Consider the following 21,012-nt stretch of genomic DNA (forward strand, 5'->3'; position numbering starts at 1 on the left):
GGAGCATGGGCGATGCTTTCTCGTTCCCCTGGGAGGGCCTGTTCCTCTACGCGTTCCCTCCCTTGCCTCTGCTAATCCGGCTAGTCAACCTGCTCAAGAGGTCACGGTGCAGGATGATCCTCGTCGCACCCTCGTGGCCGAGGCAGGTATGGTTCCCGGACCTTCTGGACTTGTCAGCGTCCCCGCCGATCAAGCTGCCGGCGGACGCGGATCTACTCTCCAGGGAAGGAGGCGCCATCCTCCACCACGACCCGAAGTCGCTGAACTTGCAGGCCTGGCTCCTGCAGCGCTAGAGTTTGGAGGATACGACATACCGGCCGACTGCAGAGAGGTTCTTGCAAAGGCCAGGGCGTCCTCGACTCTTAAATGCTACGGACACAAATGGAAGAGGTTCTCTGTCTGGTGCCACGCACAGAAGATTAACCCTCTACGGATTACGGCCCCCCAAGTACTGCCGTACCTGCTGACGCTGGCCAAAGCTGGACTGGCACACGCGTCCATCAAGATTCATCTTGCTGCGATCTCCCGATACACCAGAACCACGGGGCGGACGTCCTTGTGGTCTCATCGTCTGGTGAAAGAGTTCATGAAGGGACTGTTCAGATCGTTCCCGCCGGTGAAGGCTCCGGCCCCGGCGTGGGAGCTCAACGTGGTGCTGACCAAGCTCATGGGACCTCCGTTCGAGCCTTTGCACTCGGCTCCGTTGAAGTTTCTATCGTGGAAAACTGCTTTTCTTGTGGCCATCACCTCCGCACGACGAGTGGGAGAGATCCAGGCCCTTTCCTGCAAGGCCCCGTACTTGACTTTCCACGACACGAGGGTAGTGCTCAGGACGCACCCCTCCTTCATGCCCAAGGTACCGTCGGAATTCCATCTCAACGAACCCTTGGTGTTGCCTGTATTCTTCCCGTCGCCTTCGTCGCCGGCTGAGAGGACTTTGCACTCGCTGGATGTAGCTAGAGCGCTGAAGTTCTACGTGGACCGCACGAAGTGTTTTCGGAAGACGTCACAACTCTTTGTGAACTTTGGACCTGTTAATCAGGGGAAGGCTCTCTCGAAGGCTTCCATTTCCAGATGGCTCTCCGGCTGTATCATGTACTGTCATCGGTTGGCAAACCGACCTCTGCCCGGCCGTCCGAGAGCCCATTCCACCAGAGCGATCGCAGCTACCACGGCGTTCCTTTCTGGTGTGCCCCTGCTGGACATATGCAGGGCTGCTACGTGGAGGTCGACGCACACCTTCACGAAGTTTTACTGCGTCGATCGGGATTCCAGGGAGGAGTCCAGGGTCGGCCAAGCAGTGCTGCGCAACCTGTTCGCCTGAGGTGAGCCTGGTGAGGAGGTAAGATGCTTAATGTTGAGTTTGATGCTATGCTTAATGTTGAGCCTTTGCCACCTCCCGTGGTTGTGCATGTGTGTACTGCTATGTATTCTTTATTCATGAGCATGTGAATCCATGCCAGACCCCATGCTGGAGAAGGAACAAGTTACTTACCTGTAACTGTTGTTCTCCAGCATGGGTCTGGCATGGATTCACATGCGAACCCTCCCGCCTACCCCTCTGCGGCTCTTCACTTGGTCATACTGCCACTTCACGTGCTTCCAAATCTGAAGATGGCTGCCAGAGGCGGTGCTTAGGTAGAGGGCAGTCATTGGCTGTGGTCAGTATGACGCAGAGACCAGTGATTGGTTATTACTACGAAAGACAGATCAGAAACGAAACTGATACTGGTTTTTTCTTTACCGAGGATTCCCAGCCTGACGACGGGGAATATTCATGAGCATGTGAATCCATGCCAGACCCATGCTGGAGAACAACAGTTACAGGTAAGTAACTTGTTCCTACTCCATTGTTCAGGCCTATACTTTGTGATGGTCTCCTGTCTGACCCCTGGGGGTGGGACGTTTTGTGGCCATGGGGCTCAGGGGTCTCTGCCTGCCATGTAATGCTGGACTCGGGGTGATGTGGGAAGGATCCCCTAGCCTACCCCACCATTCCCCCGTACATTGGCAGGGACTTGTCTTCTGCGGCCAAACATACCGCTTTCTCGTTAACATTTAAAAAAAAAAAAAAAACGTTGGAGAGGGAGAGATACTTGTCAGACAGGTGTGCACAAGAGATGTTCCATAAAGGAATCATGCGGCACCTATCTTCCAGGGGAAGAACAACAGCATGGTCACAACTTCTGACGATGTCACTTGGCCCAGTGGAGGAAAGTGAGTTACCAAAACCTGCTCGCAAAGGTAGAAAGAAGGGTGTTATGTTAGAATTCTTTTGGGGGGGGGGGGGGCGATGGTTCTACAGCCTCATTTTATGGGACCCCTAATCCTTTTTCATTTTTTCCCTTTCGGTTTTGGCGTTTTATAATTTAGTTTGGTGGTCAGAGACATCTGCTGAAGTACCCCTGCTACTTCATCCCCTTTTCACTACTTCAGTGTATATGGTATTGGGATGCCCATAGGGTTCCTAGCCCCTTTTGTGCACTGAGGTGATTATATCATCCTGGATTGGTGTTGGGGGGTAGGCTGGTGGCAGCTAATATTTTGTTTTGGCTTCACCGGGTGTGTAAGCAGAGTTAACAGATTAATACACAGTGTACTTTTATGGTAGACATCAGTGTAGTAATTCTTCTTTTTTAAAGTCCTTTTGGTAGCCATTTTCTTTTAGGGTATTCCTTCATTCAGGCAAACCATGAGGCAGGCCTGAAATTGACATTGTGCACATGTGGGCTTTTTCTAAGACCCTTACGGATAGTGGTATAGACCAGTTCCTGCCCTGGGAAAGCCACTACACTTCCTGTGGGGCTGGGCTTGGGTGTTGGTTTTTAGGACCAACCTGATTAGCTGGCCCATAAAGCCCTTATTTTAAAACCCCTAAAGGTATTGGTGAGCTGGCAGAATGCACTCCTAGGGAGTGTAGGCACATATAGGGAAGCTCTGTTGCTGCACTCTGTTCTGCCAGATTTTTGGAAGGTAAGCGAGTTGGATTACCTGATGGATATTTTGCCACGAAAACCACTGCAGCCAATTTAGAGACACAGCCTGGTCATACAGGTGGGACTGGTCTCTTGCCTGTGATCCAGCTTTCATTTTCAGGTACTTCATGTCCTTCCTGGGTCTTCCTTTTCCTGCTGCTGATCCTACCCATCTGCATGGACCAGGTCTTGCATCCTGGGATCATTTTCTCTCTAGTTTTACTTCAGTTTTCCATTTACCACCAGTGTTTCATGCCTTGCAGAAGCCTCCTGGAAGGGTGTTCAGACCTCTTAACAATCCACAAACTCGGTTTATCTAGGCAGTTATTGGTGACTCCACTGTTGTCCTGCTGCAAGGGCCATTTTTTCTTGTGTGCCATCCATATCTGCTTGCTGAGCCTCTGGGGTTTGAGGCATGTAGATTCCTTCTACCTGATGCCATCTACTGCTAATTCCACTTCTAGATGATGGATGGCCCCTGCTGTGAAGAATGATTGTTCTTTTTGGCATCGTTGGCTCAGGGTCCAAATGCGTGGGCAACTGGATCCTGCATTTCACCCTGTAAAAAGAAGTGTTTACTTACCAGGTTGTTATGCTTTCCAGGAAACGCAATTTCAGGGACCAGCACTGTAAGTACTTCTGGATCCTGGGTTGGTAGGTTGTTCCCGATTCTGACCATTGGCAGCGCCAGTGGGTAGAATATCCCCGCAGGCAGACTTCACAACCAAATTTCCCCATTAAATTACATTGGGGGCTGTGTCTTGCTTAGCTGCATTCTTTCCTAGGGCTAGAACCTAGCCCTGGGTTTCTTTTCGAGGGTCTTCTCCAGTAATCCCTGGGCTAGTGGTAGCCATTTCTGTGCCTTTGGGGAGGAACTAGGACTTAACTGGCTTTTACATCCCAGCCACAGTCCAGCCTACAGACTTAGTTGTGTTGGTTTCTATGTGGCACTTCTACAACACTGTAACTCCTACAAGTGACACTGCTAAGAACTTAACTGAGCTGTGACATTTTCATAGGGTCCCTGAGGTTCACCACACCTTGGATTTTTAGTGACTGCCCTGAATTTTTTTTATCAGTTTATTGTGCTTCAGGAGTTAGTGTATCAATGTGTGTTATAGTGTAATATGCTCTTCTGGACCTAGATAGTATAAAATAGTATAAATCCGAACTATACACTGGACTTTGATTGCGCTCTTGGCTTTGTTGGATTTATTTGTATCCTTGTTTTCTAACTAAAACATTTTTTCTGCTTTGCTGTGTGCTTATGGACTATGTATTTCTTTTATTTACAGTGTTGCAGGACATCTGTGACTAAGTTCTGTGGGGCTTCTTGTATAGTAGCCATAAAGGTATTACAGTATGGTTTATTGCCTGTGTGGGCGGTCGGGGGGGGTCTACTCTTCGCTCACTTTTAAAGTCTATATTTCTCCAGCATGAGGTCTTACATGGATTCACATGCTCATGAACATCCCCTGTTGTCAGCCTGGGAATCCTCAGTAATATTAAAGCAGTTTTGCTTCAAAGCTAAACTGCTCGTCTCTTCTATAGCCTATTGCTGTCACTTTGGGTCATACTGCCGCAACCAATGATACTCATCCTCTTAAGCTCCACCACTGGTGGCCATCTTCAGATTTTTACCACCCGTTTTCATGTTGGAAGTCCTTGTTTTACTTCTCAACATTTCAATTACTTTTTTCCCATTTTTGTGGGAAATTGTCTTTGATTAATCTTTTCGGTCACCGTTGTGACTACTGGCGGCGGGGACCTGTTGCCAGAGGAGATCCAGTCCACCATTGGATATGTAGACCATGTGAGGCTGTAGGCCCGGCTTGGGGCTTCCACACGCACCATGGCATACGTCGCAAGGAAAAGCCTCTTTTAGTGCTGCTCGAAATGGGGCGTGAAAGACGTTCGTCGAAGATGGACATCTAAAATGCAACTCTGCTTGCATCCAGACCACGATCCGGATGAATGTTCCATCTGTCAGGCTTTCTCTTCCAAGATGTGGAAAGACCTCCATAGAAGATTAGTGGTGTGGATTGAGAAGGGTAGGAACTCTGTCTCTGACTTGGCCTCTGGGTGAGTAGACCCAGAGAGCGTACTCCGTCTGGCAAGAGGTCAATATCATTTGAGGACACTTCCCTGAGGGAAAATACCTAAAAAGCCCAAGTCAACCCACGCTACGACGACTTTGACGACAGGCACTGCGGCTTCTAAGCCTCTGTCTGGAAAGCACGTCGATGGATCGTATACTGTCAGCCAGCCAGGCCCAGCCTACGAGCAGATCATAGACCCTGTCTGCGAAGCATAAATCTTCACCTTCAAAAACCCCGTTGAGGGACCCATCCGTGCCTACACCGTCATGACTTCGTCCACGAGGACAGGTACTCCATCGATGGCTTTGTCCACGATGACGGCTACCCCACACACTAGTTCATCCAGGAAGACGGCTCACCAGTCAACGACTACAACCCCGTTGACTAACTCGTCCACAAAGCCGACTCCACCGGTTTTCATTCAGTCGATGGCCACGGTCACCATCTCCATGGTAACTAAGCTGCTTCCAGAGTGGGCCTGCCTCCAAGGCCCCCTTTGGCTGCACCGGCGCTGCCGGCAGCTGCACCATTAGCATCACCATAGGCCCTGGTAATATCCTACTTCCCCAGGAGTGCTAACTTGGAGAGGGAGATGCCTCCAGCTGTTGCATTCCTCTCGGGACCATCCAAGGCCACACCACTCTTCACCCTGGCTCCAAGGGTGTCATCCCCTGCCTCAGTGATCCAGCCGTCCAGTCCCTTGGACGCTTGACCTTCCAGAGGGATTCTACTCTGACCAAGAAGTCTGCTAAGGAGAACCTTATCCCATTAGGTCAATGCCTCAGCAACTGGCGCATCTATCTCATGCTATTAGCCCTTTTTCTTGGGATCCTGTGCAGGCTCCTGTAGAGTCTAGAGATGTGTCAACGGACATTTTAACTACAAGTCACACATTGGTTTCGGAGATCTAACAGTGTCTCCCTGTGGCAGGTTCCAAACCTGCACCGACAAAGAGTCCACCATTACCTTCCAGGGCCTGGCTGACAACTTTTCATCCTGCCCTGGCTGCCCCTCGACAGCTGCCTGTTGCAGCCCTTCCTGTGGTGGAGGAGGCAGCCGAGTCCGACACTGACACTGTCCCTACCCAGGGTACCCAGGAGACTGATGAATTTGATGACTACGTTCCTGCAGATGGTGCAGCCTCCGGACCTCGACTTGCCCTCCAGAGACTCTTCATGGGATGAGATTGGTTTGTTTCAGGCAATGATCTCTTGTGCTGCAAATCTGTTGAATCTCATTCCTGAAGAAAACAAGGAAAGTTTTCTTTTTCAACGGTGGGAGTCCTCCACGAAGGCTATGGTATTGGTTCCCCTACGTGATGTCTGGGAAGATGGCCTTTTGGTCATGAAGGCAACTTGCACAGCAAAAAAGGAGCGTTTGAAGAAGTAATACTTGGCCCCAGCGACAGTCCCAAAAAGACTAATGTCCCAACCATCACCTGATTCTGGGGTTTCTGCTGCGGATAGGAAGAGGTCCTCTAACCTCTTTTCCTCTTGTATGGTCCCTCCAGTAAGGGAGGCATGGTATCACTAGTAGAAACAGACACAAGATTGGCAAGTTCAAAAACCTTTATTCTAACTTGAAAGCGGGGCTTTTAAAAAATCGTAGATGGCCCTATAGCTAAAGATGGAGTACTCTCAACCATCAGAGTAAAAAAAAAACAGTCCCAGTCATTTGTCAGTCAAAGCAAAAATGGCATATACTAAAATAAATGATTACCTGCCCTTACACTATTACAATAAATATGTATAGGGAAAGATCTATATGTAAAGGAAAAAGCAGTGTTCAAAACAATATGTGAAGGTAACTGAGCAAAACTCCCTTCCCCACGTTTTTGGCATGGAATAAGGTGGCACTCTCGGGTCTTAGAACACACTCTGGCTTCAGACACAAGGATGCAGCTGAGGACGCAGACCAGGGCCTTCAATGAAAAAGTCTCTTGGTCGCACAAAGTCTTTTGTTCGCGCAACGTTTCTTATTCGCAGGATGCCTTGGGTTCATTCAACAAAACAAATATTCCTTTCCTCCAGGATTCATAGTTCACAAACTTCACACTTTCTAGTTCACATAGGTCTCCCTTTGTCTGGCTTGGACCTTCCAAATCGCAATTGTTTTTCTCATGGAAGACTTTCAATGTGCAAGGGGTTTTATGAATACCTCAGCATGACCACTTCGATTACAGTTCACTTTCATTTTCCCACTGATGTCAGATACATGTCATTCATGGGTTTCTCTGCTTTTCACTTTTCCTCTTGCACCACTATGCACATTTAAACAGAGACCTTCGATTGGACACTTTTGCTATGCCGGACCTATCTTGTATCATGTCTCACTTGTTCGATTCACAGTTCAGTAATACTTTGGTGACATAATCACATTTTAAGGCTTTATCTAAAGCAGCCATCGCCAGGTGGCTCTCTAACCGTATCGTGCATTGCCATCGCCTGGCCAACCGACAGTTGCCAGGTCCGTCGAGCGGCCATTCCACCAGAGCCATCAGAACAACTACAATGTTTCTCTCTGGTGTTCCCCTGCTGGTTATCTTCAGGGCTGCTACGTGGAGGTCTGCCCACACCTTCACAAGATTCTACTGTGTCGACAGGGATTCCGGGGAGGAGTCACGAGTTGGCCAAGCAGTGCTACGCAACCGATTTGCATTTGAGGAGTCTGTTCCAGTGGAAAGTGTATTGCTTCTGTTGAGCTTTGTCACCTCCCGTGGTTGTGTACATGTACTGCTGTGTAATCGTATTCATGAGGATGTTAATACATGCAAGACCCCATGCAGGTGAAGGAACAAGTTACTTACCTGTAACTCCTGTTCTCCAGCATGGGCCTTGCATGTATTCACATGCAAACCCTACCTCCTTCCCCTCTCTGGCTCTTCTTTGTTCCTGCTGCCACTTTACGTGTGCTACCAAATCTGAAGATGGCCACCCGTGGTGCAACTTAAAAGGATGAATGTCATTGGTTGGGGTAGTATGACCCAAAGTGACAGCAATAGGCTATAGAAGCGACAAGTAGCTTTAGCTTCATAGCAAAACTGCTTTAATATTACCGAGGATTCCTAGCCTGACTACTGGGAATATTCATGAGCATGTAAGAACCATGCTGGAGAAAAGGAGTTCTAGTTTAGTAAATTGTTCCTTATAAAGCATGCAACCAAGTATGGGTCTTGCATTTTCGGAAAAAGAGCGAGTTGGGCCTTAACTGGACATTTACTGTTTTTATAGCTACACTATGCTCTGCTGCGTGTTGTTTCTCCCAAGTACTTATTCATCGTAACTTTCACAGATGGCTACAATAACTCCCAGACTCAAGGGCAGTTTAATGCTTTTTTATTTTTAAAAATGTCAAAATCACAATTTTTATTCTGGTCAGGATGTGGGTACTAGCTGCTCTTCGGAAACATTTCCGCTGCCAGGACGTTTCATTGTGCCAGTATATATAAGAGATGCCGTGCACCATGACCTCGGTTAATTTTTGTGTGCATTCAATGGATTGCTTTCTCCCGCAGATTTCTCATCTTGATAGATATCCATTCTCCAGCTCTACTGCTCAGAATGTTCTCGACATGGGGCGTAGTGGCCATCGATCCGTCTTGCACGGTGGTCGATCGTCTGCTATGAAAGGGACGTCGGACACCATACATAAACCACGTCACTACGCCCGATGCTTGTTACTCCCGCTTTTTTCCGCATCCTCACATGCTGCATCGGGAACCTACTGCGAGTTTACTCGAGGTTTTCACATTTTTTCGATTCACGTCTGTCTTTGCACCGGATCTTGGCTTTCAGTCGGTGCTCTGATTGTGAGGCCAAAATGTCGGTGACAGACCCACACAACGTTTAAGATGTTTGGGTTCCAGCCACGAAAACGAGGCCTGTGCGTTGTGCGCCAAGATGCAACCCAAGTCCCTGCGAGACAGAGCTGGTAAGCTGGGCTTGGGCCGACCGCCGCCAAAGTCTTCGGAATGGTCTCTTGTATGGTCAACTGAGGCTGAGGAGCCCACACACGACGAGGGCCGGCACCGCAAAAAAATGAAGAGGTCCCACTCTAGTAGCCATTCCTCATCCTCTTCCTCACAGAAGAAGAAGCAACGCCACCATCAGCTGGAATCCGATTCTTCCTCTGAGCGAGGTAAGCCCTCCAAGGGACTGACCACTCGAGAAGAGTGTGATTCTTTTTAGAAAGAAATGCTTGAAACGTTTCGGCAACAGGTGGCTGTCGGCGCAGCTCCCACCCCCGACCAGCAGGCCTTGGCAGCTCAAGCGGCACTCATTACCCCTGACCCCACGTTTGCCAGCAAGTCGATGCCTTTGGCGCCGACTGATCTTTCGAGCTCTGTGCCCCAGGAGTTGCGAAACTCGTCCTCAAGAAGCCTCCCTCGCGGCGCGCATCGCCCATCGGAGCAGGCACCTACTCATCGGCCTGTAAGGCTCTGCTACAAGGTACTAAGCCCTCTGCCTCGGTATCCAGGACCACCAAGCCCTTGATGTCGATGCCCTTTAAACCCTATCGCGGACAGGCATTTTCAACTCGATGCAGTCGATTTTCGGCACCGATCAGGCCGAGGCGTACGAAGAGGTCGACCCCATCTTTGTGTAATCAGGCGGTGTCGACTATTTTGAGGACCGAGACAATTTGGTGGCACTTGCTCGAGGCCTACAAAATGCCAGTGGGTTGGACGCATCTCCATACCTTGAGATGCAACAAAAACAGCCCTACGTCCACTCTAATGCTAAGTTTAGAACATTAGTGGAAAAGGTGAGTAATGCCCTTGGGCTCATGTCATCCGCCACTCCCCATCAAGGGTATGACTTACGGATATCCTGGATGAGGGCCTGGCTACATAGCACAAAATGCCCTTCAATCGGGCCATAGCTGACCCTTTGGCTCCCATCTTGCGAAATCCATGAACTCTGCCCCCCGCGAATACAAATGTGTTAGGCAAAGTTTGTATGCAGTAACCTCTGGGACCACTACACACAACTAGGACTACAGGTGTAAGCAAAACTAACCTTTGGTATAAGTCTTTACCACACAGTTTTTACTGATTACTAAGCAGTTGAGCTCCCTTGGAGGAGGTGCAAAATAGCATGGAAGTAGGAGCAAAAAGGCGTAAGTTAATAAAAACGAATATTACAGTTACTCTGAAACAGTGCAAAATGTTTGCGTTCACCAGAGGAGTTGATTCAATGCAATAGGTAGGCCAAAGTCAATGGACTAGTGTCTCGTATAAGTAAAAACGGTTCTGGTATTTAAAACTGAAAAGTCTTTGCCACAGTTCTTAGAAGTAGTTCACGGAAGAAAGGTTTGAATGTCGGGTCACAAGCTGACTAGGCCTGCAAGTTGCCAAAGTTGTATGCACTTTCGCAGGGAGAGGTAAGTTCTCTCGGTCGGGTTGTCGCAGTACCTTATATTGAAGAAAAGGATAAAGCTGAAGACTTCTGCTCCTGGCACTTCCTGCTGATCTCGCGGTTCCTGAGCCTCAGTCGTGGGGACAAGAGGGAGGACGTCGGGGGGGGGGGGGGGACTCCTGCACTGCACGGGGACTGGTCGCAAAGCTGGCAGATCTTCAATTCCGGTTGCTTTTCTTCAAGTACACAAGCTGGTGTCCTTCCCCCCCTGGTTAATCGTAACCAGCTCCGAGAATGGTATCCAGGTGGCTTACGAGTTGATAGGTCCTACCAACTGAATGGAAGAATTCTTCCTTGAAGGGCTTCTCTGTCAAGGTGAACTTGGCGATTCGGACCTGCAGCAGGGCTCCACCGGGCAAACCAACGGTCAAGTAGTTGCAGCAGCGGTCCTCTTCCAGCTCGTCTTCGGTTCTTTCATTCCAGAGGTCAACTCTGCTTTCCAGTCCAAGAGAATCGACTTTTAAAGTTTTCTCCCATTCATTCCAGCCTAGCTGCCACTCACCCAGCAGGGTGGCTGTCCTTGCCGGACAGTCAGCCAGCCAGCCAATCATGCCAGAGGGCATTTGGGTCTCCTAGGAGACTAAGCACAGGGCATTTCGGGCACCTCCCTCACTTCCTGCCCACCCCAGACACTCGGGCGCCAGAGGCGGTCTTCATTCCTGAAGCCCGCCAAAGGCGTAGAAACAAAAAGGGACCAAACATAGTTTGCCGCGCAGAGACAAACACTGGCAGGACCTTTCCAAAAAGAAATGGCAAAAAAAGAAGACCGGGACTTGTTTAAACAAAGGGGGCTCAGACGCCATCTTAAAAAACATGGCTCCCGTGATTTTTAGCTACCGACGTTCGTGGTCGGGAAAATTCATGGTAGTTCATTGTAAAACCACTGCCATCAGCCATTTTGCTAGGAAAGAGTAGCATTTGACCGATACACGAGTTTCTAGATAGAGGGGATACTAGGTAACCCTTCCAGCACTCTATTGTAAGATGGTGTGTGCTGGGTCTAGGAATTTAAAAAGACTAGTAAAGTCAATTTAACTTCACATTTTCTGGGAAACAGTTTATCCCAGAGAAGGTATTTAAACCTTGGGACACCCTTACCTGTGCCACTGCACTGAGGGTGCTTTGTGACACAAATGAAAAGATTATGCCTATGGAGTTATCTAAAACCCCCTAATCAAAGAACACAGAAGTAAAACACACATCAAAATACATGAGAGAGAGGGGGGAATAAAGGCTCATACTCTCTCCAGGTAAAAGAATTAAGTCCTCAAAATCCAACAAAGTTGCTGGGGGTCCCTAAGGTGAAGGGAATTAGCATAGTTATGAGAATTCTCCCTAACAATGTCATGGGGAAGTACAGGCCGGCAAGAGGGGATCCTTAGTTCCTCTCAACACACGCTTCAACAGAATGGCTTGTAGTTCAGGCTGCCACTATATACTCCAGGCCAGCGGCATCCTTGTCAAATCTCCCTAGCAGCAGGGAAGGGAAAAGTATAGTCGCATTGGCCAAGAAGGTTTTTACTTTTGGGAGCATGGCTCTCAAGGCCACAAACGTAGCTTGCGGTTTCGGTAAGTTCTCCGATGGTTTGTGGAATGCTGTCGAGCATGCAGCAGAATAGGTCCTGTAAGGTCATATGTAGCAGAGATTTATACAGCTGGTGGAGGATGGGATGGAAACTGCCGAGCAGTCCTTGCAAACAGGCCTGGATATTGTTGACTGTGTTGGCCGCTCCATGGGGTCGGCAGTAGTTACGAGAAGGCAGGCCTATTTGAAAACCTAAGGCTTCTCCACCAATGTGCAAAACTACCTTCTAGACATGCCTTTTGAGGGAGAGATACTCTTCGGACAGAAGGCGGATGACTCTTTGGAGAAATTTAAAGAGTCTAAAATTGCTGCTAATTTGCAGGGTCTGGCTGCGAAGCCGGCTAAGCCTGCCTTCAGCTTTGCCTCTAGAGGCAGAGGCTATGATATGATATATGGCATTTATAATGTGACTATACACAAGGGTTTCAAGGCGCGACGAGGCAAGGGAGGGGTAATGGAGGGAAGACAGACAGCGATCCTACTAGGCCAGGTGTTATTCAGACTGCGCAAGTGCATGGGAAGGGGGAAAGTGCAGTACATGGGATAAGAATAATAACAATTAAAGTACGTCCAGCTATGTGCCCTACAGCACGAAAGCAGAGCTCCCACAAGCCAGCCAAGGGCAGAGTCATTTCTCACATCCCGGAAGGGGCCGAGGAGTTTCTAAGGGACAGCAGACAGCTGCTGCGGCGACGGCACCTTCAAAGCCGTTTTGATTTCCCCTCCCACGACTTATCGATTGGTGGACGTTTGACAGGGCATTGGTCCCAGTGGCAGGAGATAACAGCCGATGCCCGGGCCCTGCAGTTAATTCGGTGTGGTCATTGTCTGCCATTTTTAAGAAAACCTCCAGACAGAATCCCATCTTCACCGATCCAACAGGGACAGGAGCTCCAGGAAGAACTGAGAGCCCTGTTGTCGAAGGGTGCCATGGAAGAGGTGCCTCCCAATCAGAGAGGGTTGGGCTGGTATTCCCAGTATATCCTCGTACCCAAAAAAGGAGTTCTGGACCCCAGGGCTCTGAACAAGTTCCTGGGGAAAGAGAAATTCAGGATGGTGATGTTGAGAGAAATTCTCCGCAATCTCGAGCTTCAGGACTGGCTGGTGTCCATAGTCCTGCAGGATGCCTACTTCAATGTGCCCATACACCAGAAGCATAGGAAATTCCTGCAGTTCCTCATTGGGGACAAGCACCATCAGTTCAAAGTACTGCCCTTTGGGTTGACCTCTGCTCCAATGGTCTTCAAGCTAATGGCGGTAGTCGTGGCTCACCTCAGGAGATATGGAGTCCACGTATTCCCGCACCTGGACAAATGGCTGATCCAGCGGAAGTCAGCGGGACAGGTCTTGGCTCACTGGAAGACACCGGTCTGCTACTGCACAGGCTGGTCTTCTCCCTGAACTTAGTCGTCCCACATGACACTGGTCCAAAGCCTTCAGTTCATCTGGCAGTCCTAGACACTTGGGCAGGGAAGGCCTACCCTCCTGAGGAGAGAGCTGACAACATACAACAGATGGTCCAGTTGTTCAGGAAACATGCCACCTTACCAGCAACTTCCACCTTTTGGGCCTCATGGCCTCCTGCATTTTTCTGGTGCCAGATGCCAGACTGCGCATGAGACCCCTTCAGTGGCCTCGGTACCTGGGAGCTCTCTTGGATCCTCTCAGGGTGTCCAGCCAGGTAGTTCAGACTCTTCTGGTGGGGCACGCACAGGAATCTTATGGCGATGGAACCCTTGTGGCCTCCTTAGCCTCAGACCTGAGTGGTCACGGATGCCTCCTGAATAGTTGGGGCGCTTACTGCGAGGACTTGCAGGTGAGCGGCCACTAGACTGCATCGGAAGCCAGGTGGCATATCAACAGACTGGAGTTGCAAGCCATCAGGCTAGCCCTGAAGGCCTTCGCCCCGTTGCTCAAGGGGAAGCATGTCCTGATTCTGACCAGCACACCATGAGATTTCTAATCCGCACTCCCACTTTTTCTTTTCCTGTTCATATATACAGGTATAGAAGCCCACACCAGAACTAGGGAAGGGACATCGGACATCACAGTCCACTCAACCATCAGTACAACACGGCATAACAGCAGCCACGCAGGAGGGAAAGGGGTGTCCTAGCATTCCGGACCACACTCACCCCAGGACTTGGGATTAGTTCAACGGCAGGTAAAGTCATAGCCGTCAGAGCAGAGGTTTAAACTCAAGGTTACAGTGTCAGAATTATACTGACCAGTTAAAAGAGGGAGAACTTCAATCTCTGTTTTTTGTTTTTCTATATCCACACAGGGTCTTTAAATAATATGCCCTGATGAAGGCGGATGTATGCAAAAGCTGTAAGACCGCCGAAACGTGAAAAGCTTGGGAGGAACATCAAGCACCACGTAGGCAAAGAATTCTTTTACTTTACAAGACCCATATATAGGGCAACAGTGAAGCCCAAAGAAGAAATAAAGACAAAAAGAGGAAAAAAAGAACTTTTTGGAACTTTTACCCACATAGGGTTCTTTTTCACTGATGAGAGCAATTCTCAGGAAATAGCTAAGGAGTACCCTCACATCACCAACAACAGGGGGTTTCAATAAGGGAACTATATTCAAGTTTCCTTCTTTTACAACTCACTTAGAAGAACACATGTTGAAACTTTAATTTCTGTTTGTCATGTTGCTTAAATGTTTGTATAATTCTTTTTAATCTTTCTCACTTTTTTGCATAATGAATCATGAAGTTGAATGGTTTGTTTGAATTTATGTAATGCACATTGAAGAATGGAATACAGATTTTTAAGAAGATTTTCAATTGTTATGGTTCAAATTATCATTTCTTTTCTTATTTGCTAAAGATTATAGGCAAACACAAGCTTGTTCTCTTCTCTTTCCAACTAGCTCAATTCCATTACAACGTGGATAAATGTTAGAATTAGTGGTTTGAGACAACTTAGAGCTCACTCGCAAAGCAATTATCGCGCGTTTGCTCCCAAATAATTTATTCCAGCTTAGACTGTTCAAAGTAAGGGTGGGATAAATCTTTTTTTCACTGATTCTGATGGACAACACTTTGGCCATGCATTACTTGAACATGCAAGGTGAAGTGCATTCCTGTCCCCTGTGCATAGAAGCGATGCAACTGTGGTTCTGGTTGCCAGAGAATCAAATCTTGGTCTCTGCAGTTCATCTGGCGGGGACAGAGAACAGCTTGGTGGATGCTCTGAGCAGGCAGAGCACAATCTCACACGAGTGGAAAGTGTGCCAGGAAGTCCTAGAAGAGGTCTTCTCTCTCTGGGGTACGACAGCAGTGGATCTGTTTGCCACAGAAGCCAACAGGAAGTGCAAACAGTTTTGCTTCAGAGAATTCCCAACGAATGCTGCACTGGGGGATGTGATTCTGATGGATTTGACATTCCCTCTCCGTTACGCATTCCCGCTGATCCCAGTCATTCCTTTTATTCTCTGGACGTTAGCGGTTTCAATCAGCCATGATCTTGATTGCCCCGGATTGGGCAAGGAGGATATGGTACTCCGACCTCTTGAATCTGTCCACCTCCCCTGTTGCCTCAGCGGCCGGATCTCCTCACCCAGTCAGAGGGTCGGATACTGCACCAGACCCCGGTTCTCTCAACCTACATGTGTGGTTCTTGATTGGATGAGCTATGATGACTGGGACTTTTCCAAGGAAGTACTTGAGGTGTTTCTGGCTGCACGTAGACCATCTACAAGATCTCTATGCGTGCAAGTGGAGAAGATTTGAGGCATGGTGTAGGGAGAGTGAGGTTGATCCCATCTCTTCTCTTACCCCACCACAACGGCGATGGAGTTCCTTCTGTCACTAGCCTCTGCAGGCCTTCGGGTTGTAACGGTCAAATGGTATTTGGCATCCCTTTGTTTTTAAAAGGTCCCCGGATCAAGGGTCCTTTTTCACCATACCGGTTATGGCCCAATTCCTGAAGGGCCTTCTCAACAAATTCCCGCCAACTTTGTTGTTCCGGATGGGGGCCTTAACCTGGTTCTCACCTTTCTTATGGCGGCTCCGTTTGAGCCCATGCATTCTTGTTCACTTAGTTTGTTGTCCCTTAAGACAGCCTTTTTGATTGACATCACATCGGCCAGGAGGCTTAGCGAGCTGCAAGCCCCCCTTTTTGCATTTCTTTAGAGAGAAGGTATCTCTTAAGGTCAGACCAGGGTTCCTTCCCAAGGTTGTTTTGGAATTCCATCTTTCACAGTCTAATGACTTGCTAGTGTGTTCTTTCTATGGATTCTTCTCTCTCCCATAGATTCCTCATCACCCCTTCCAGCCGTCCGCGCTCAGAAAGTGTGTGGCTCTTTGCTTCTGATTTCATGAAGTGCGTTGGCGATGGCTTTGGGGTGCTCGTCTCAGTTGCCAAGAATTTCTAGTTGGAATGTTTTTAACCTGTTGGTTTCTATTCCACAGTTGCTTTTTAAGGCTGGTTAGCTGCCTCCTGTTTCCCTATGCAGCATTTGAGCTCAGGGGGGGAAAAGTGGGAGGAACTGAAGCATGGGGCGTAGTGATGTGGTATATGTATGGCGCCTGATGTCACTTTTGGAGCGGACGATTGACCACCGTACAAGATGGATCGACCGGCGAGTCAGGGTCCACTACGCTTCCTGTCGAGAACATTTCTGAGCAGCAGAGCTGGACAATGGATATCTATCAAGATGAGGAAGAAGCATGCATAGAAAGAACATTACGGTAAGGTCATTTCTCCTTCTGCTTGCATCAGGAACACTGCTCTTGAAATGTATTCAGTTTTCTCAAATCTTTTTCTCTTGTTCATTATTCATTGCAATCCTGATTCCGATGAATTCTTTGGGTTTCAAACCCTGTGTGGATTGTGGGCATCAAAGTCCATTTTGGATCTGCAGTACATTTCCCATGATTGTATCGGGGAAGGCCACGACACACAGGATTGCACGTTGTGCCAATCTATGCACTTTAAGGTGCTTCCAGAAAGGGAGGCAAACCTTTTTCACTTCCTCCATAAGGAGAGATGATAAACGTCACTGGGCGTTGACTGCAGCCCTGTGGAACGCTACCCAGTCTGAAAGGACAAGAAAAAGAAGAAACGCTGCAAGTGGTCGAGGTCCCATGGCAGTTCTTTGATGCATCATTCCTCATTGTCTAAGAGCAGCCACTACTCCAAGTACGCCCTGGAGGAAGAGGCCTTGCAGGTACCTTTTTCCACTCCGTCCTCGATCCCTGAGCAATGGGAGGCATTCAGGATAAAATTGCTTGACGTCTTTGCCAAAGGCCCCGGCGGCCATGGTCTTGGCTTTGGTGGTGACCGTGTCGCTTCGGCCAAGCAGATGAATTGCACTGTGCACAGATGAGACTGCAGGAAATCAACAAACGGGCATGACAAGGTCCCATCCAAGGGTCTCACTCTACCTTAGCTGGATGTAGGTCCTCTCACTTCAGATCCCGCTCTTTGACAACGGGGACACCAGTGTCATGAGAGAATTTCTCCTGCTCTCCAGTGGAGCATACATGTCCCATTCAGAGGACATTTAAGGAGGGCACTCCATCCTGTTCGAGCTTGAATCCCTCCGCTGTAGGGAAGTCAGAGGCTTTCCAGAGGAATTTTATGGGGAACAGCGGGACTTAATGGAACTTGTGGCTTACTTGCAGGAGATTTACATGCTACCTTCTGTCACCCCGGGCAAATCTCGGGCCACTTTCCAGCACCTAATGTCAAAGCTGGTAGATACATTTGGGTGATCTGCCCCTTCATGTCCGAAAGTGCACTACAAACTGACTGACATCCTGAACAAGGGTCAAAAGAAGACGCTATTGCCTTTCAATTGGGCAGAGAAGGGCCAATGCTAAAACTGTGGCCAAACTGACTTCATTTCTCACAGTAGACTGTGACCTGGCGAAGCAGCATAGGCCAGCACCCTGAGGCCCCATGTTCAAAGTCAAAGGAAGAAGAATTTTTAAGGAGGCCAGAGGAAATGTCACAGGCGGAACAGAGACATACATTCAGGAGGAGATTGACATTCAGGAGGAGATTGATGGAAATCTCCAGCAGGATGACAAGTACAACTAGGAGGAGATTGCGATTAAAGGAAATATTGAGGAGAACCACCAGAGAGCCTGGAGGATAAGGCCAAAGGGATGGGGACAGACATACTCTGACACCGAGGGATATGAGTGGAGAAAAAGTGATGGTCAGGTGTTAAGTAGGTTTGAAGGAAGCAGAGGGGGAGGGGGTTTAGGAGTGGTTCCCTATGGGACAATACTGTTATGACCTGTTTGGGACTAAAGCCAAGAACTTAAAGCAGGGAGGGGGAAAACAAACCCAGCCTATAGATTCAAGTAGCTAGCCTCCTGGGGCGAATCCAGATATCGACCCTCCCCAGCATTAACCGTTTTCCCAGCCTAGTGTGCAAGCACACATAGGGCCCGAGACCCCAACAGAAGGGGTCTCCCACTAGTTTAGGCCGAGCAGCTGGGAAGTAGTGACTGCAAAACCACAAGTCAGGAAAGAAGGGTGGCACACTCAAACTCCAGTTGTAAAGGATTGAACTGATGGATGTCGGGCGTGGAAGGAAACTTCGATTTAGTTGTTGCAACACCAGGGAGAAGCCATTCTTTTTTTGTTTTGTTTTTAAAAATAAATTTTTTATAAACTTTTCTCAGAGATACCACACTTTTAAAGCACATTTCTTGGGACAGGAAGGACGTTTCCAGAAACACTGGGAACTGGTGTACACAGTATGTTTATTTGGACCCCACATTGTAACTATACGTAATGAACCTCTGTTCACCCTGTCCGCTTGTATGTCTGGTGTTGATGCCCCTCGATTTTGTGACAAACTAGAGTACACCTGCTTTAGTGATGGAAGGACTATTGACACAATGTACATCGTCCCTAAATAAACAGTTTCACGTTCTAGTTATTTGAGCATGTTTGACGCAATGTTTGCTTGGGTTGACATCTCGGTTTTTATTTTTAAGAATCTCTGCATTATTTGGATGCTGAAGTGTTTTCAATTTCTATCATTCTTATAGATCCTTGCCTGGGGTCTGAGGAACATGAAAAGTTACCAGCTGGCTTCTGTTTCATCTCCAAGTTTGGTTGTGGAATGTGGAGGTGAAATTGTTCATTCTGCAGTGATCAAAAACCTCAAGAAGACCCCCAACTTTCCCGGCTCTGTCCTCTTCATGAAAGTGGTACTTATGAAAACTAGGCAATGGCGAACATGCTGCAGTCAGATACCATGATGTACTAATCAATAAACAACCATGTGCCTGAAAATGTCAGATTTGTGTTAATAATCTCATCTATTTTAAATTCCTAGCTCCTACCTAAAGAAGAAATGTACGCTCCTCCGATTATCATTAAAGTCATTGACAACCGACAGTTTGGGCGGAAGCCAGTGGTTGGACAATGCACAATTGAGGATCTGGTAAATTATCGCTGTGATCCCTATGCTACCAGACAAGACATTGCTCCTGAAATGCGAGGTAAAAGGACTTTCATTTTTTTTCTGTATTGTAAAAAGTAGTAGCATTACAACAAACTATTTTACCCATCTTTAAAAATAAAAACTTAAATCAAACACTGGCATACACATTTTATTCTGCCTTTTTCCCCTTAAGTCAATAGAAAGCCTTAGAATACAGAGGACAAGATTTTAAATTATGATTTATCATGGACGTTACAAAATGTTTTTTTCGCCTACAACTGGTAATAAAACCCCTCTCAAAATTCTGCATGCTGCACCGAATTCATAAAAATAGTCTACTTACTCCCCCAAGTTGGTGGTCTGACATGGAGTAACCTTAACTCCGGAGTAACTTCTTATTGTTGCATAGAAAAATAAACTGCAAATACTTAATAAACTTTTTTTCTAAATCAACATATATTTTGCTGCATATCCTTTCTTACTCGGCACATTCACTTAACCTCTGTATGCTTACACACTTCTCGACCCACACCTAGACCACGAAGGGCCAGTTCTAACTTGTGTGTTTCTTAAACAACTTGAAACCTTTGTGAATACATGTTCAATTACATTTGAGTGGCTTAGGGATTTGTGCTATTTTGTCTACCAGTATCTGCCTAAGGATTTTGGCACTTATCCTATTGCTGGACTTCCTGACCAGAGGTTCTAAGCAGCTGCACGCAAGTCCGATCTCTGAACCTAGTTGGATGACCAGAGCTCGTAATAACCCCCAAGATCCAACATCTCATCTGTCTGTTCTTTGTTACTCAAGAGTATAGGCAAGGCTGCCAAGTCAAGCTCATGCACGTCAGGCTTCCTGTATTTATAAGAACGTTTGTCATTGATGCAGGTGCCATTGTCTGAAGAGGAGGGGGACCCAATGTATCAATACATTTTTCATCTGGGACTGATGGTAAAAGGCTGGCAGACAACCCTTTAACAATGAGGCCTACATTCAGTTTTTCCAAACTAGATTTTGCCTTCAGGATAGATTTCGCTGCCATGGTATAATGGCCTTGAGAGTATATTGGTATCCCTTCTGGACATAGGGCCTTCCTACTAAGTCAGCAATATGGAAACAACTTAGTTATGGCATCTTCTCCATATGTACAGTCCTGAAACTTCTGCCAGGCCAAGTAGGTGGGAGGAGCGACACCACAGAAGTAAGACAGTTGTGCACCGGATTTAGGAAATCCAATGTACCCAGCCTCCCCCTTTGATCTACGAGGAACCCAGGACCTTTTTAAAGCTGCCAGCCAGAACTGCATTCAGGTTCATACATAGACTCTTCCTCCTTCTTGGAGCAGCCATTTCTGTGCATAATAGCCTGTAAGATGGTTTAGAGGGTTAAGCGCTCGCTGCTGCAATCTGTGTGATCTGCAGGTCGCCCGCTTGAATTCTGGCAAGGTCAACTCAGACTTTGATCCTTCTGAGGTAGATAAAATGAGTATGAATGTCGATTGGGTAATTGTGTATAA

The 21,012-nt window shown here is 47.8% G+C and overlaps 1 protein-coding gene across 1 annotated transcript in view; it reads left to right on the forward strand.

Annotated features, from left to right (window-relative positions):
* Positions 1 to 21,012, forward strand: part of MYOF (myoferlin) — a 1,388,224-nt gene that overhangs the window by 1,005,038 nt on the left and 362,174 nt on the right. Inside the window, exons 35-36 of the mRNA XM_069611360.1 lie at positions 19,098 to 19,259; positions 19,388 to 19,553. Of these exons, the coding sequence (XP_069467461.1) occupies positions 19,098 to 19,259; positions 19,388 to 19,553 (328 nt within the window). The remainder of the gene's footprint in view (positions 1 to 19,097; positions 19,260 to 19,387; positions 19,554 to 21,012) is intronic.

The sequence above is a fragment of the Ambystoma mexicanum genome, chromosome 8, assembly GCF_040938575.1.
Source record: "Ambystoma mexicanum isolate Mex_15411 chromosome 8, UKY_AmexF1_1, whole genome shotgun sequence".
Taxonomy (NCBI): Eukaryota; Metazoa; Chordata; class Amphibia; order Caudata; family Ambystomatidae; genus Ambystoma; species Ambystoma mexicanum.